Source organism: Lichenostomus cassidix, chromosome 1, assembly GCF_008360975.1.
Source record: "Lichenostomus cassidix isolate B80296 chromosome 1, HeHo_3.0, whole genome shotgun sequence".
In the NCBI taxonomy this organism is placed as follows: domain Eukaryota; kingdom Metazoa; phylum Chordata; class Aves; order Passeriformes; family Meliphagidae; genus Lichenostomus; species Lichenostomus cassidix.
The window spans coordinates 99,102,847-99,117,748 of NC_139479.1; the positions used below are offsets into that span (position 1 = coordinate 99,102,847).

Genomic DNA, 14,902 nt, shown 5'->3' on the forward strand with positions numbered 1-14,902 from the left:
GCTCTGTTCCCTCCTGAAATGTTCCAGAACCCAAGGATGCTCCAAATCCCCTGGGATGCTCTTTCCACCCCTATCTGCCAGGTTGGGACCACCCCATGCCTGGACAGGAGCCATGTTGAGACCCACTCAGCCTGGCAGCAGGGGAAGCTGGGCTTGGGGTAGGATCCAGCTTGGGCTGGGACTGCAGTGGGATGCTGGGCTGGGATGCAGGTTAGGCCTGTGTCGGGACCCCTGTGTGCCTCTGTGCAGAATCCAGCTGCTCCTCTGGCTCCCACAGCCATCCCTGCATGGCCCCAGAGGGGACACCCTTGTCTGCCCATCATCCTTGCATCAGGGCTGTGGTTTTCATTCCTGCTGTCCTGCTATGGAGCAATTTATTATCTGAGATCAATGCAGCACTTTCAACACAGCCCAATCTGACAGCTTTATCCTAGGCTGTGGCATTTGATACCCAGAGGAAAAGTTCCGGGAGGCATGTGCTGGCACGGCATGAGCTGCCAAAACCGGGGTGCAAAACTGCCCAAACTATCAAATGCCCCCATCCTACACCAAGCCCCGGTTCAAATCCTGGGATTAAATCCTTTAATCCTCCAAACTAGTCCCAGAGTAAGGCCTATGGTCCCCAGGCAGGAGCTGCCCCACTCCTGCTTCTGCCACCGATGGCTCGGTGCCCTTGGTGACATCCCTTCCTGGGTGCATCAGGACCCCTGCAGACCCTCACGGCAGCCTCGGCCTGTCCCCGCGTTGCTTTCTGTACTTCTGTCCTGCCTCATCCCTAAGATGGGGTGCAGGAGCCAAGGACGGGGTAGAGGAGCCACCATGTGTCCACCCTTGGTGCCTTCCATCCGCCCCACAGCGGCCGTGGGGGCCGGACAGGGAGCGGATATTCCAGCAGACGATGGAGGCGACACTAGAATCACACGGAGCCCCTTGCCCCGGGGCTGCTCTGCGGCAGGAGGCGGGCGGGACAGGGACGCAGCCAATGGGGGGGAGGGCGGGGCGTGACCGTGCAGGGAAGGCTGGATTCCATTGGAGGAGGGGAGGGACAGCTCGGGGCGGGGTGTGCGCAAGTGTGTGTGTGGGGGGAGGGGGTGCGCACATGGGATGTGTGTACACGTGTGTGCACATGTGTGTATGCATGGGGTGTGTGTCTACACGTGCGTGTGTGCATGTGTGTTTGTGTGCGCACGTGTCTGCATGCATGTATGTGCACGTGTGTGCATGTGTTTGTGCACATCTGTGAGTGTGCATGTGTGAGTTCACGTGTGTGTAGGTGCATGGCGGTTGTATGCATGTGTGCTGTGTGTGCAAGCAGTGTCTCCATGTGTTCACAGACACCTGTTTCTGTGTTCACACTCGTGTCTGTGTTCACACGTGTCTCTGTGTGTTAACACATGTCTCCGCTCACAAATATGTCTCCGTTCACACTCAGGCCTCTGTTCACACATGTATCTCTCTATGATCACACCTGTGTCTCTGTGTGTTCACACGTGTGTCTCTGCATCATCACACACACATCTCCGTGTGTTCACAGATGTGTCTGTGCATGATCACACACGTGTCTGTGTATGATCACACACGTCTCTGTGTTCACACACATCTCTGCATGACTGCACATCTGTGTATGATCACACATGTGTCTCTTCATGACCGCTCACGTGTCTGTGTAGGATCACACATTTGTCTCTGTGTGATCACATGTCTCTGCATGATCACACCCATGTCTCTGTGTGTTCCCACCTGTGTCTCTTTAGGATCACACACGTCTCTGCATGACCACACACATCTGTGTACGATCACACCCATGTCTCTGTGTGATCACACACATCTGTGTATGTTCACACCTGTCTCTGTGTTCACACCCATGTCTGTACATGATCACACCCGTGTCTCTGTGTGCAGACGTGTCTGTGTGTTCACACACGTCTCTGGATGACCACGCATCTGTGTATGATCACACCCGTGTCTGTGTGTTCACACACGTCTGTATATGATCACACCCACGTCTGTGTATGACCACACGTCTGTGCTCACACCCATCTCTTTGTGATCACACCGGTGCCTGTGTGCTCACACACGTGTCTGTGTATGATCACACCCGTGTCTGTATATGATGACACACGTGTCTCTCTGTTCACACACGTGTCTGTGTATGATCACACACGGGGTTCTCCCCGCCCCTGCATGTCCACGTGCAACCGCTGGGGGGCGCCCCGAGCCGTGCGCGTGCTCCCGCCGCCGTGTGTGTGTGTGTGTGTGTGTGTGTGTGTGTGTGTGTGTGTGTGCTCGTGTGTTTCCGCGCGCGCACTGCCCCACACTCCCCTACCCCATCACCGCCTTCCCTCCCACCCCCTGTCAGCCCCGTATACCTTCCCCGTATCCTCTACCCGTGTCCTCTCCCCGCCCGTGCGCCCCGCGCGCGCCGCCGCCCCCCGCCCCGGGGCCGCGCCGCTCAGGGGCGGGCGGAGGCGGCGGCGGCGACAGCAGCGCCCGCACCGGAACCGGGACGGGCCTAGCGGCTCCGAGCAGTTCCGAGAGATTCCGAGCTGTTCCGATCGGTTCCGAGCAGCTCCGAGCTGTTCCGAACCTGCCCGAGCGGTTCCGAGCGGCCTCGAACCGGCCGGCGCGGCGTCCGCTCGGGCCGAGCCGAGCGGTTCCGAGTGTTTCCGAGCCTGCCCGAGCGTTTCGAGCGGTTCCGAGCGGGCCCGAGCAGGGCCGCACCGGGCCCCGCGCCCGCCCCGCCGCCGCTCCCTCCACCATCCAGCCAGTAATTTTCCAAGCCCGGCCGGCGCTTCCCGGCTGAGCCCGCAGGATCGGCGGGGCCATGGGAGACAAAGGCACTCGGTGAGTGAGGACCGGGAGAGAGCGGAGCATCCCGAGGGGGGCAACCCCGGGCAAGGCGGGGGAAAGTGGGACAGGCGCTGCCCATGCCCTGCGCTGGGGCTGTCGGGGGTGCCCCGGGGTCGCCCCGCTGCTGGGATACGGTGCCCACCGGGGGGTACTGGGGACCCGGAGACTGGGAGTGGTAGGGGGTTGTCTGGGGGCTGCCGCCGAGGGTCTGTGGAGTTCTCGCGGGCGTCACTGCTCCCTCCCCATGAGATTTGGAGCCTGTATGGATTTGGCATGGGGCAGGGTGCGTTCACCCCGGTGACCCCAGGGGACCCAGGGCCTGATGTCACTCCCGGCATGCGGCACGACTGGGGGTGTCAGTGAGCACGTGCCAGCCCTAGAGCACGGGGACACGACAGCATGCGACGCCCTCATCCCTTGGGAATGCTGTCTTTTGGGGACCCCTGTGCCGCGGGGGATCGATACCCCCCCAGCGCTCCCTAGGGCTCCAGGTGCAGAGCATGGCCGGGACCCGCTGGGCTGCACATCCTGCAAGGGGCTGTCAGCATTTGAGGGAAAGCCTGGTGACCCCTGCCAGCCCATGCAGGGAAGCCTGGAAGGGTCTCCTGTGACACACTCTTGCTGGCTGGCTCTGGCTGTGGCAGTGGAGTGGTCAAGGGGTTGACGCTCCCATTCCTCACCCCAATCCCTTTCTGTCCCCTCAGCCATTAATCATGGAGGACCAGGGATTTCACGGTGTTCCTGCTCACCCCTCAACACCATCACCCTCTCCTTGTTCCCCCCATGTCCCCTGGGCGTCAGGACCAGAGGGCTTTCGTGCAGCCGCTGCCCCTGCCATGGCCATGGAAGGACTGAAGGATCAGGGGGTCTGGCTGTGCCTGGGCAGAGCCTTCCAGAAACATTGCAGTGTTCAGGGTGGCAGAATGGGAGTCGTGGGTTGAATTTACCCAGCATTTGGGGAAGGGGCTGTTGCTGCTGCCAGCCTGCCTGGGTGTTGGTATCCCAGCTGTGGCTGACAGCATCTGCTTCCCCTGGCTCAGTATCCTGAATGCTTGAAAATTCATGTTGCACCCCTGGAGCAGGTGGACAGCCCTGTTGGGGGCTGGAGCACCCACTGGGTTCCCCCAGCTGCTGGTTGCAATCCCTGGTATGCAGGTGGTTTCCAGAGGTTTTTGGATGCCGGGGGAGCTTGGTGAGCGGCATTCCCATCAGCAGGCGTGCCGGCAGGAGAGGCATGAGCTGATCTTCTCCCTGCCTACGCAGTGTGTACGGAGGGAGCTGGGGGTGGGGGGGAGGAAGAATTAGGCTGACAAATCCCTCTCCCTCTCCTGTTTGGATCTCCAAACCCAAAATCACTTTCTTTGATCAGAAGGTTTAGCTGTGGGAGCTGATTTACCATCCGATACCCCAAAAGTCCATATCTGCTGATTCCTGCTGTGGCACCCCACTTTTCTTGGGAGTCACCGAACCCTGCAGTGGGAAGAGCTGGAGGAAACAGCTGAGTTGTTGGCTGTTGGAACCATCTATCACCTTTCCCTGCTCTTTCCACCCCACACCGAGCCAGGGCAGAACCCCACAAGGGATGCCCAGCTACTGGAATTCATTTGGATTCCTAGCCCGTGGCTTGAGGGTGGTTTCCTGCTGGCTGGGAAGTGCTGCAGTGGTCCTGGTACACCAGAGCCCACCTTGATTGGCATTAAGCACTCCTTGCACCCTTCCTCTGGCACTGTAGTCCCATGCAGCCCCTCCGTAGCATCCCACCATGTCAGGGCTGTCCAATCCCTTTATCATCCCAGTCATCCCCCTGGATGAAGCCGTGGGATCTGGGAGCAGGACAGGGATCTCCACTGGGAAGAGAAAAAGCCCTGGAAGGTGGCCCAGGAGGGGAGACTCCTGCTTCCTGGATGTTGTTTGGAGAGCAAACTCTGGTAATAACAGCAGGATCCAGACACATCCCGGATCCCACAGCCAAGGCATTTCCTTGCCAAGGAAGTTGGTGGAGCCCTGACCTGGCTGGGGGATGCTGCTGCTGATCCTGGTGGGGGATGGATGGATGGATGGATGGATGGATGGATGGATGGATGGATGGATGGATGGATGGATTGCAGCAGGGATGCAGGATGCAGCATTGGGTCTGTGGGATGCTCTTGCTTTGGGAGCGGCTGGCATGGGCTCTAGGCTCATCCCGGCACAGCTGGCATGGAGCCTCCTGCCGCCACCGCGGGGTTTTGCTGGAGCTTATGATGTGGTTGCTGGCAGTTCCGTTATCCCTGGAGGTCCCTTCTAACGTGGCTTTAGCTAATTAGATCCGCCAGCCAGCCTTGTTAGTGTGAGAGCCAGTGAAAACCCTGGCTCCTCTGCCCTGGGTTCAAAGGCAATCAATGGTGTTCCTGTCAGATCCTGTCCTGATGCCCATGGGAATCAAAACCTCATAAACCTTCCCAGCCGAGATCCAACGGACCCCACTCAATTATATTGGCCACTCAATAAAGCTATCGTTAGCCCTGTCTGGGTGCCTAACAAGCTCATTAAGGGATGGCATCCATGACAGGGAGAGGGCTGGAGAGGTGGGATCCAGCTGTGTGGCAGCATGAGAGGGGCTCGGGGCACACTGGCGTTGCCAGCCCATGGCGTGAGGCCCCAAGCCCCTGATGGGCAGCAGCAGAGGCCACTTCCTGCCTCGTGTCTCCAGTGTTTCGACACCAGGAAGGGCTGGAGGGGGAGGGAAGGCTTCACACTTCCTCCTTTCCTCCCTCTTAGATCCGGTGTCGGGCGAGGGTCACCCCCCCTTGCAGAAAGAGGTCACTGTGACCCCACATGCCTGTTCCCTTCTCCCACTGGTGCTTCTGGAGAGAGCTGGTCCCCACGATGTGTATCTGGGGAGATGTGAGCTCCTGCACCCATGGTGTGGGGCCAGACAGGGCTGCTGCACCGACAAGATGAGGGCACCCCACGCTCCTGCACCCACAGTGTGGAGCCAGCCCACGCTCCTGCACACACAGAGTGGGGCTGTGTGGGTCGTAACGTGGGGCTCCTGCACCTGCGGTGTGGGGCTGGTCAGGTTTCAGGTTCTGTGGGGCTCCTGTCCCATTGTGGGGCCAGCATCAGTGTGGGCCAGGTGGAGTGGTGAAGAATGCCTTCCCGCAGTGCTTGCAATTGATCTCGCTCGAACTGGTTTCATTAGCAGCTCTGTTAGTGTCCCCAGGGCTGGGCAGGACCATCACTGTGTCCCAGGGGGCTGGCAGTGGTATCCACTGAGCCTCCAGCCTTGGCTGCCTTTTCTGCAGCTTCTCAGCACACCTCGGGTTGGGATCCAGCATGCTGGACCCTCTCTGGGGTCTGCCTTGGGAGCTGGTCTGTGGGGTGTGGTGTGACAAGGGGGAGACAGGCTGGCAGGAGATGCTCCTCATCCTGCTTTTATGTAATGCCTCATTAATTACCCATGAAAATCCTGCTGTTAGTTGCTCTGGGCTCTCAGGATGATGCATCCATTGCCCCTCCATCCCTGACTCCGGAGACTAACCACCCCATGGCTTTCAAACCTGAATAATTGTGGGGTGCTGATGCCCTTCACAATGGTCTCTGGGCACCATCCTCATGCGAAGGGCTGGGCTGGGTCCTGATGCCTCCATTATCCAAAGCTGGGTCCTGGCAGTGGGTGTGGAGGGTTGGATACACCTGGCACCCAATGGGACTGTGCCAGTGTGTGCTTCTTTCCCCAGGGACACTTCCTGGGGGTGGGCTGGACAGCTCCATGGGCAGGAAGCCAGGAGCAGAGTGGGGGCTTCAGGAGTGGAGGGTGTCCCCTGCTCCAGCACTCACCCCCGCTTTGCTGTTTTGCAGGGTGTTTAAGAAAGCCAGTCCTAACGGGAAGGTAAGGGGGACATGGTGGGGGGAGCCATGGGGTCGCAAGAATGGCTGGGAATGGGGGACAGGCTTGTCCCTGAACCCCAAATCCACCCTGCACACTGCTGTCTGCCTCAGCATCCTGCCACGGCAGTGGGAAGAGAAACTGAGGCACAGTGGGGCTGGGGGGGCCTTCCCGAGGTCAGGGATCAAGCAGATGGGTTTGGAGTGCTGAGGAGCAGGTCACCCTGCATAAGGGGGTTTTGGCTCTGGCAGCAGGAGCTGATGCAGAAAACACAGCTGCCTGCCCTGTGCCTCAGTTTCCCCATCAGGAGAAAGGTGAGAGGGGGACACTGAGGGGCTCATCCTTGCCCCACAGTGGGGTACAAATGCCTGGGGTGTTACCCAAGAGTCCCCAGATGCAAAGCGTCTCCAGTTCTGTGGACATCTGGAAAGGTCCAGGCTTTGCCTAGAATGGGGTGGGCTTGGCTTTTGGGTACCACAGGGACATGAGGATGATGAGGAATATGGACCCCAGTGGGTAATGACAACATGAGGGACCCCAAGGGTCTGCTCTGTACACCCCTGACCTCCTGTTTCCCCCTGCAGCTCACCGTCTACCTTGGGAAGAGGGATTTTGTGGATCACATCGACGTGGTGGACCCTGTGGGTATGTGGTAGCAGGAAGGGGATCTCAGTTGTGGGGAGACGCGTGCTAGGGTGGGCTGAGCTGTCTGGGATGAAGGATTTTGGGGAGCAGAAAATAGCTGGTTTGGGTTAATATTCATGTCCTGCTGTGGCTTTGCATATGCCCTGGGTGCAGTAGGTGCAGACTGTCCCATACTGCTGGCAGTTTGTTCCCCCCCAGCCATGGCTGGCAGCTTGGAGGTGATGCCTCTCTGTGTAAAGGGGGGCACATCCCCCCCTTAACTGTGCTGGTGTGCCCCTAAACCCTCTCTGTACATTTTCCTCTAACCTTCCCTGACCCTGACAGTGTGTGGCCCTGCACTGCTGCTATCCCCCCATTCCAGTGGCATGTCCCCAGACCCTATCATTGTGTCCCGTAACTCTGCCGTCGCATTCCCTGACCCTGCCAGTGTGTATCCCTGTCCTGGTGACACATCTCTGACTCAGCTGTTCCCTTGCAGATGGAGTAGTGCTGGTGGATCCCGAATACCTGAAGGAGAGAAAAGGTAATTGCTACCCCTGGGATACCTGGGGCCACAGAAGTGGCACTGCCACAGGGCGTGGCTGGCATCCCCATGTAGTCCTACCCAGGCATTGGCATCTCTGGGCCCTTTGGTGACATTTTCCAGTCTCCTGTCCCCATGGCGAGTTCCCTGTCCTGTGGAGAATGGGGGTGCTGTGGTGGGCATCCCAAGGCATAGCTGACTGCTGCATCTCCTTCTTCTCACCTTGGCACATCCTCAAGCTACCACTACTTCCCAGTGCTGGTGGGACTGGCATGAGCCAGGATGCCACCTTATCTTGGTACCCCCACGCCATGATGGCCCCCTCCATGACCCACACCCTGCTACCAACCTCCCCTTGTAACCCTCTCCAGTCTTCGTGACACTGACCTGCGCCTTCCGCTATGGCCGTGAGGACCTGGATGTTCTGGGGCTGACCTTCCGCAAGGACTTGTTCGTGGCCAACTCCCAGGCCTTCCCCCCAGTCCCTGAGGACAAAAAACCCCTGACACGGCTGCAGGAGCGGCTCATCAAGAAGCTGGGCGAGCATGCCTACCCCTTCACCTTTGAGGTAGGCTGACAGTGAGTACTCTGGGGTGCTGGAAGGGATGGTGACCTGTGTGAGGGGGACACCAGGGTCCCATCTGGCTTTGTGGGGTCATGGTTGGGAGTGAGATACTGCCATCTGTGATCAAGACATAGCTTTTGGTGGTGGATTTTCCAACTTGTGAGCAGAAAGCAGCCACCAGTAGGGAAACTGCCAGTCTGTGTCAGCACCAGGAGGTCCATGCTGGCACTGGACAGGTCTGGCAAGGAATGGGGTGGAGGTAGACCCCTTGCTTCCTGCACCTGCTCCTCTGATTTTCCCAGCACAGCTTTGGCAGAGGTGGCCACCGCCTCTGGAGCTCTGTGATATTTTACAGGGCTCAGTCCCATGGGCTCAATCAAAAATGGCCCTGATTTCTCAAAATCCCCCTGATTAATTAAAACCCTCCAAAATGATGTATTTTTGTAACACTGGCATTTGGGAAATGTGATAGTAAAATTCTTTCCATTGTGGATAGGAAAGGGAAGTGCTGGTAGTCCCTGAAAAAGCTCTTCACCCCCCTTTCCCCTCCAGATCCCTCCCAATTTGCCTTGTTCCGTCACGCTGCAGCCAGGCCCTGAGGACACAGGGAAGGTAAGGTCCAACCATGTTCCTGTGCCACCAGGCTGTGGTGAGTGGCCACAGCTGGGGTTACCTCTTTGGGAAGTGCGAAGGGGTTTCCCTTCCTCCTTCTCCCTGATTCCTGGTTTCCAGGCCTGTGGGGTGGACTACGAGGTCAAAGCTTTCTGTGCTGAGAACCTGGAGGAGAAGATCCATAAGAGGTAAGCAGAGAGGATCCATCCAACCCGGATGGGAGTGGCATCTTCCTGGTGTTGGCAGCAGGAAAGGGGCACCCCAGTTTGTTACCCACCTTGGGTGAGATGTTTTCCAGGATGGGATGAGGTGTTTTCCAGGATGGGGCTGGGATGGGGGTGTTCTCCAGGATGGGGCTGGGATGGAGGTGTTCTCCAGAATAGGGATGGGTCAGAGTACATCTTGGGACTGGGGTGGAGACATCCACCACTATGCAAGGAGCCAAAAACTTGCTGTGGGCAACCTGGCTTGGCTATGGGGCTTTTCCCTTGTAGCCGTGGTGAGCATCTGGACAAGACCTCCCATGGCATCCTTCTGACCCAGTAGACCAGAAGAGGGATTTGACCCAGAATGGGCCAAGAAAGAGGGTGGCCTGCAGGCAGCCTAAGTTCTCCTCTCGCTGTTTTCCCCCAGGAACTCAGTGCGCCTGGTGATCCGTAAGGTCCAGTATGCACCGGAGCGACCTGGGCCCCAGCCCATGGCAGAGACCACCCGGCAGTTCCTCATGTCAGACAAACCGCTGCACCTCGAGGCATCCCTGGACAAGGAGGTGGGCAAGGACTGGGGAGTGCACACTGGTGGGGTGACCCTGGGGTTCTCACCATTCCCCCTGCTCCACTCCCCTGCAGATTTATTACCATGGGGAACCCATCAGTGTCAATGTGCATGTCACCAACAACACCAACAAGACTGTGAAGAAGATCAAGATCTCAGGTGTGGAGCAGGACTGCATCCCGTACCCCACTGGTGTCCCTGTCCCCATCCCCGTGGGGGCCTACCCTGACCTCCATCTCTCTGTGTCTCATGCCAGTGCGCCAGTATGCCGACATCTGCCTCTTCAACACTGCCCAGTACAAGTGCCCGGTGGCTGTGGAGGATGCTGAGTGAGTACTGACTCCTTGGGGACATCGTGAGGAACCCAGGAGACCTCAGGGGGATCTTGGAGGAGCCTTGGAGGTCTCCTGTCCCAGTGCAGCCCCAGTGGGATGTTGCACTCGGCAAGCAGGAACTGGTGGGAGTAACAGGAAGATGGGGACATTTTTTCTGGTGGCATCTTGGGGATGTTACCCTCTGTGTCCCCTGGGAAGATGTTCATTAGGCTGGGGCAGGGGTGGAAGTGTGTGGAGAAGTTCACTAGGCTGAGATGGAAGTGTCTGGGGTGGCCTGTGGGAGCTGGGGCTCTGGCTGATGGTGGCTGTCATCTCCAGCGACATGGTGGCCCCAAGCTCGACATTCTGCAAAGTCTACACCCTGACCCCCTTCCTTGCCAACAACCGGGAGAAGCGGGGGCTGGCGCTGGATGGGAAGCTCAAGCACGAGGACACCAACCTGGCATCCAGCACGCTGTGAGCCCCTCCACCCCCAGGGCCCCTGTCCCCTCTGCAGTGTGGGGGCAGGACCTGGCCCTGGTGGGCATCCAGCCCCTGCTCCAGGGGTGATGCTTGGGGTGGAGGAGACCCTGTGGGAGAACCTTCAGGAGGACAGGGGGCTGGTCCTCATGGCCGCTCCCTCGCTGATGCCCACCTGCCCCTTCCTCCAGGTTAAGAGATGGAGCTAACAAGGAGATCCTGGGCATCATTGTCTCCTACAAGGTGAAGGTGAAGCTGGTGGTGTCACGAGGAGGGTGAGTGTTAGGGCACCCCACTTCCTCTCTAACCTTGCTCTCCTTGGGACTGGTCTGTGCTGCAGATGGGGCACATCACCCTTAAAGGTACCCTGGGACTCAGCATGCACGGGTGGGATAAAAGGTGTGTGGGGGTTGTGTGTCCTTGGGAGGGAACAGTGACTAATGTGTTGTATCCTTTGACTCATACCAGCCTGCTGGGAGACCTCGCCTCCAGGTAACACCCCACTGCCCCCAGCACTCCCCAATCCTCACTACATCCCCCATTGCACCGCCCAGCCCTTCAGGGTGCTATCAACCTGACCCCACGGCTGTCCTAGGGATGCCACTGTGTTGGGGACACTGTCTCACCCAAAGCCAAAAGCTTGGCAGAGGTGGGGCTGGAGTGGTGAGGCTGGGAATGCTGGTAGGGTTCACATCCTGTATCTTCCTCCTTGGATCAGAGTGAGAGGCCTGTGGGTGCTGCTGGGGAGAGTGAGCAGGGCACAGAGGTGGCTCCATAGGGCTGAGCATCTGTGGATGTGGGAAGGCGAGTCTCTGGGGCTTTCCAGGTCTTTATCCTCCCATCACTCCCCTCTCACACAGTCCTATGGGGACCATGGGACCACTCATCCTCTCATAGGGACACTTCTCTGAGCTGTGTCCTACCCACCTCTTGGGCAGCTTGGGGCTGTGCTCAGGCTGTCACATCCTGATGTCACCATCCCCACTGAATACTGGGAAACTTGGTGCACGTCCTGCCACTCCCATGGCACCGCTGGCTGCAGCCTAAACCCAGGAGATTTGGATCCTTCCTTAAGCTGCTAAAAGCTGGATTTTTCCCATGCTGCTCTCCCTTTTTATGCCCCTCTACTCCCCTGGTAGCCTGTGCTGATCCCCCAACTCTGGGGTCAAGCTCAGCTGAGAGGCGTGAGAGCTGCTGAGCAGCTCCGTGGAGAGTAATACATGGGTTTCCCCAGCTTTGTTGTCTCTACAGCATCTGTAATGGGGGGTGCTGCTCTGCTCCCTCTCCACAAATTTGCCTTGCTCTGCATGCAGAGTGCAGGCAGGCCTGTGCTTTACCCTGGTGTCTCTTGCAGTGATGTCGCGGTGGAGCTGCCTTTCACGCTGATGCATCCCAAACCTAGGGAGGAACCAGTACACCGGGACAGTGAGTGTCCGGCCCTGGGTGACAAGGCCAGCATCCCTGGGGGTGGGTGGGGGCAGAGGAGGCCAGTGAGTCTGTGTGGAGGGAGATTTTTGGCTCCTGTTGACCCTGTTTAATGTCCCAGCATTAAAACCATGGGGGTGCCCCCATCACCCCAGTGCTGCCAAACTCCAGGGCATTGCATCCACACACTGGGACAGTGGTGATGACCCCAGGGGAATCTCAGCCACCCCAGTGGGGTGGTGGTGACCACCACATGGGGGTCTGACCCACCCTGGTAGGAGGGGAGAGATGACCTTGGGGAGTGACCATCCTGTGACTAACCCTGTGTCATCCCTTTCTTCAGTTCCAGAGAACGAAGCGCCCATAGATACAAATCTGATAGAGCTCGACACAAAGTAAGAGAATAAAATACACCCCTCCCCCAATTCCCACATTCCGTGTGGGAATGTGAAACGTGGTGGTTGCATGGCACTCCCCTAACCCGCTCCCCTAACACCTGCCATGCCATGGGATTGGCACGTGTGATTAACCCACGCATGTCACCTGTAATGCATGTCACCTGTAATGCATGACGAGTGCTGTCCCCCTTTCTCTTCTCTCTCCCTTCGCCCTTCCCTGCATGGCTTTCCAAAAAACAGGAGAAACTGCAGTAAGAGCCCGCCGGGATCGTGTGTTGGGGGTGGGGGAGGTTGTCGTCACAGTATTCCCTGGGACTGGTGATGTGTTTGGGAGGTTTTAGGGTACTTTACCCACCCAGCTACTCCCTGCACATCTGCAGTGCCCCCAGAGTGGGGCAAATGCTAATGGCCCTGGTAATGCTGCACCTGCTGGAGGGCTCATGGGCTCTTTTTTTGGTGGATTGGGCAAGTATTAATAAGGCTTTGAAAACTCAGGCTGTTTGCTGAGGGATGGGGGATTTGGGGGCCCCCTGAGCTGCTGAACATTGTGGCGGTGCAGGTTGAGCTTACTGGGCAAGCCGGGACAGCTTTGCAGGGCAGGGGGTATTTAACCTTGCGCCTCAACTAAACTGCCTAAACCGCTTTCCCTTATGTTCCCACTAGTGATGATGACATTGTGTTCGAAGACTTCGCCCGCCAGCGACTCAAAGGCATGAAGGATGACAAGGAGGATGAGGAGGAACGGACAAATTCCCCGCAGCTCAACGACAGATAAGCGAGCTCCCCCCTGCTCGCCACCCTGCCCCAGGGACACCCCTTCATTAGGCTGCTTCTCTTTTCTATAATTAATTAATTTTGTTTTCTACCTGTACTGGGAGCCTACGGATTGCCCGATGGCCGCAGGACCTATAACTGTCCAGCTGTGCTGTGTTGTCTCTTCATCCAGCTGCCAGAGCTGCTGTTTCCCATGCAGGGCACAGCCAGGGGGGTGCTGGAGTCAGCGGGGCTCACTATAACCTATCCCTGTCCAGCCCTCTGCTACTTACCAGAGCCCTTTCCTATGAGCTGCCTCTTTTCTGTATTTTATATAAGCCCAGTCTCAACACCTGTTTGCTATGGAGAGGGGGGTTGCAGCAGAATGGGTGGGGTATCTTTTTTAGGCAGCCTTCTCATGGGAAAGGGCACCTGTGTACCTTGGTGTGCCCTCCTTTCACCCATGGCCAGTTCCCCCTCCGTCCAGCCCTGCTGCATGTATTCCTTCCCTGGGATGCACAAGCCTGGCTTTGACTTTGGCCCCTGCCCCGGCTGCTCCAAACAAAGCAGGTGGGCAGCACCTGCCCTTCTCTTCCCCTAAGTGCCCCCAAAGTGGCCAACCCCACAGGTCCTTCCAGCTGCATCCATTTTCACACCAGTATAACCTTCTTGGAGGAAACCAGCTTGGAGCTGGGAGCTGCTAGGGCCAGGTTAAGGTGGCATGGGGACCTTGTGAGTCCGTGCTATTGGCCACACACCACTTACTCTGGGAGAGGCCTCAAATGGTATGGGCCTTCGCAGCCATGGCAGGGTTGTGGCAGAACAGCCTTGTCCCCACTGGGACAAGGGACAAGTGTTGCCAGGGATACTTTTCTCCTGCCAAGCTGCAAAGCCCTCCGGATTGATGTTCCTCTCTGCCTGCGTGGGAACTAGCACCTATTTGGGGGTGGGGGAGAAGCAGGGCATTTGCCACCCTAATCAGTGTTTCAACAAATGCTTCTGCCTTGTGGGTTGGTGGTGCCTGGACTGCCCTCCCCCCCTACAATGGTCTCTAGTCTCCCACCACCCAAGAGGCTATTCCCACTATTTATTGTGCTGTTGTCGTCAGCGTTGTCATCTGAAAGCATTTTGTGGGGATAGCTTCATTCCTCAACCCAGTTTGTGGGGTGCTGAGCTAAGCCCACCCCCCTCCCCCCATAATTTTTGGGTAAAGCTGATGGGCAGCGTGGTACTTCTTTTTGTAAAGTGGTTCCTTTGTACTGGTCATTGACACCGGCTGCTTTGGTTTCTCCACCCTGTCTGTGATGTTTCTGTGTTCTGTCAAATAAATTATTCTAGTTTATTAAACTCAGAAAAAAAGAGAAAAAAATAGTAAAATACAGTCCCGGTGCCTGGACCTTAGACTTCTGTTGTCTAAGGACAGGGGAGCTGGCTCCAGCAAAAAGTCACTGAACCATGGAATGGTTTGGGCTGGGAGCTTAAAGCTTATCCAGGGAAGGGACACCTTCCACTAGATCAGGTTGCTCCAAGCCCCATCCAAACTGGCCTTGAACACTTCCAGGGATGGGGCAGCCACAGCTTCTTTGGGCAAGCTGTGCCAGTGCCTCACCACCCTCACAGGGAAGAATTTCTTCCTTCCTGCCTAAGGAGCACCTGTCCTGCTCATGCCACCTCATCCCTTCACTGGTGACA

General features: G+C 57.6%; 1 protein-coding gene across 3 annotated transcripts; it reads left to right on the forward strand.

The window, feature by feature from the left end:
- Positions 1-2,269: 2,269 nt before the first annotated feature.
- Positions 2,270-14,591, forward strand: ARRB1 (arrestin beta 1). 3 transcript variants are annotated; one of them, XM_085074099.1, is made up of 16 exons: positions 2,412-2,844; positions 6,694-6,724; positions 7,306-7,366; positions 7,845-7,889; positions 8,261-8,457; positions 9,007-9,066; positions 9,187-9,254; positions 9,700-9,835; positions 9,915-9,999; positions 10,097-10,169; positions 10,494-10,631; positions 10,826-10,909; positions 11,103-11,126; positions 11,989-12,059; positions 12,403-12,454; positions 13,121-14,591. In XM_085074099.1, the coding sequence occupies exons 1-16, from the start codon at positions 2,825-2,827 to the stop codon at positions 13,230-13,232; spliced, it is 1,257 nt and encodes a 418-aa protein (XP_084930225.1). In that variant the 5' UTR covers positions 2,412-2,824; the 3' UTR covers positions 13,233-14,591. The 3 variants fall into 3 exon arrangements, with proteins under 3 accessions (XP_084930245.1, XP_084930235.1, XP_084930225.1); XM_085074109.1 differs by lacking the exon at positions 11,103-11,126 and having other exon boundaries at positions 2,284-2,844; XM_085074119.1 differs by lacking the exons at positions 11,989-12,059; positions 12,403-12,454; positions 13,121-14,591 and adding an exon at positions 11,353-11,982 and having other exon boundaries at positions 2,270-2,844.
- Positions 14,592-14,902: the final 311 nt, after the last annotated feature.

Bases quoted from the DNA above. Each gene is read 5' to 3' on its own strand.
- ARRB1 (XM_085074099.1), top strand. From the start codon at position 2,825: ATGGGAGACAAAGGCACTCG. The intron at 10,632-10,825 runs GTGAGCCCCTCC...CCCTTCCTCCAG, and splicing joins AACCTGGCATCCAGCACGCT to GTTAAGAGATGGAGCTAACA. The intron at 12,060-12,402 runs GTGAGTGTCCGG...CCCTTTCTTCAG, and splicing joins GGAACCAGTACACCGGGACA to TTCCAGAGAACGAAGCGCCC.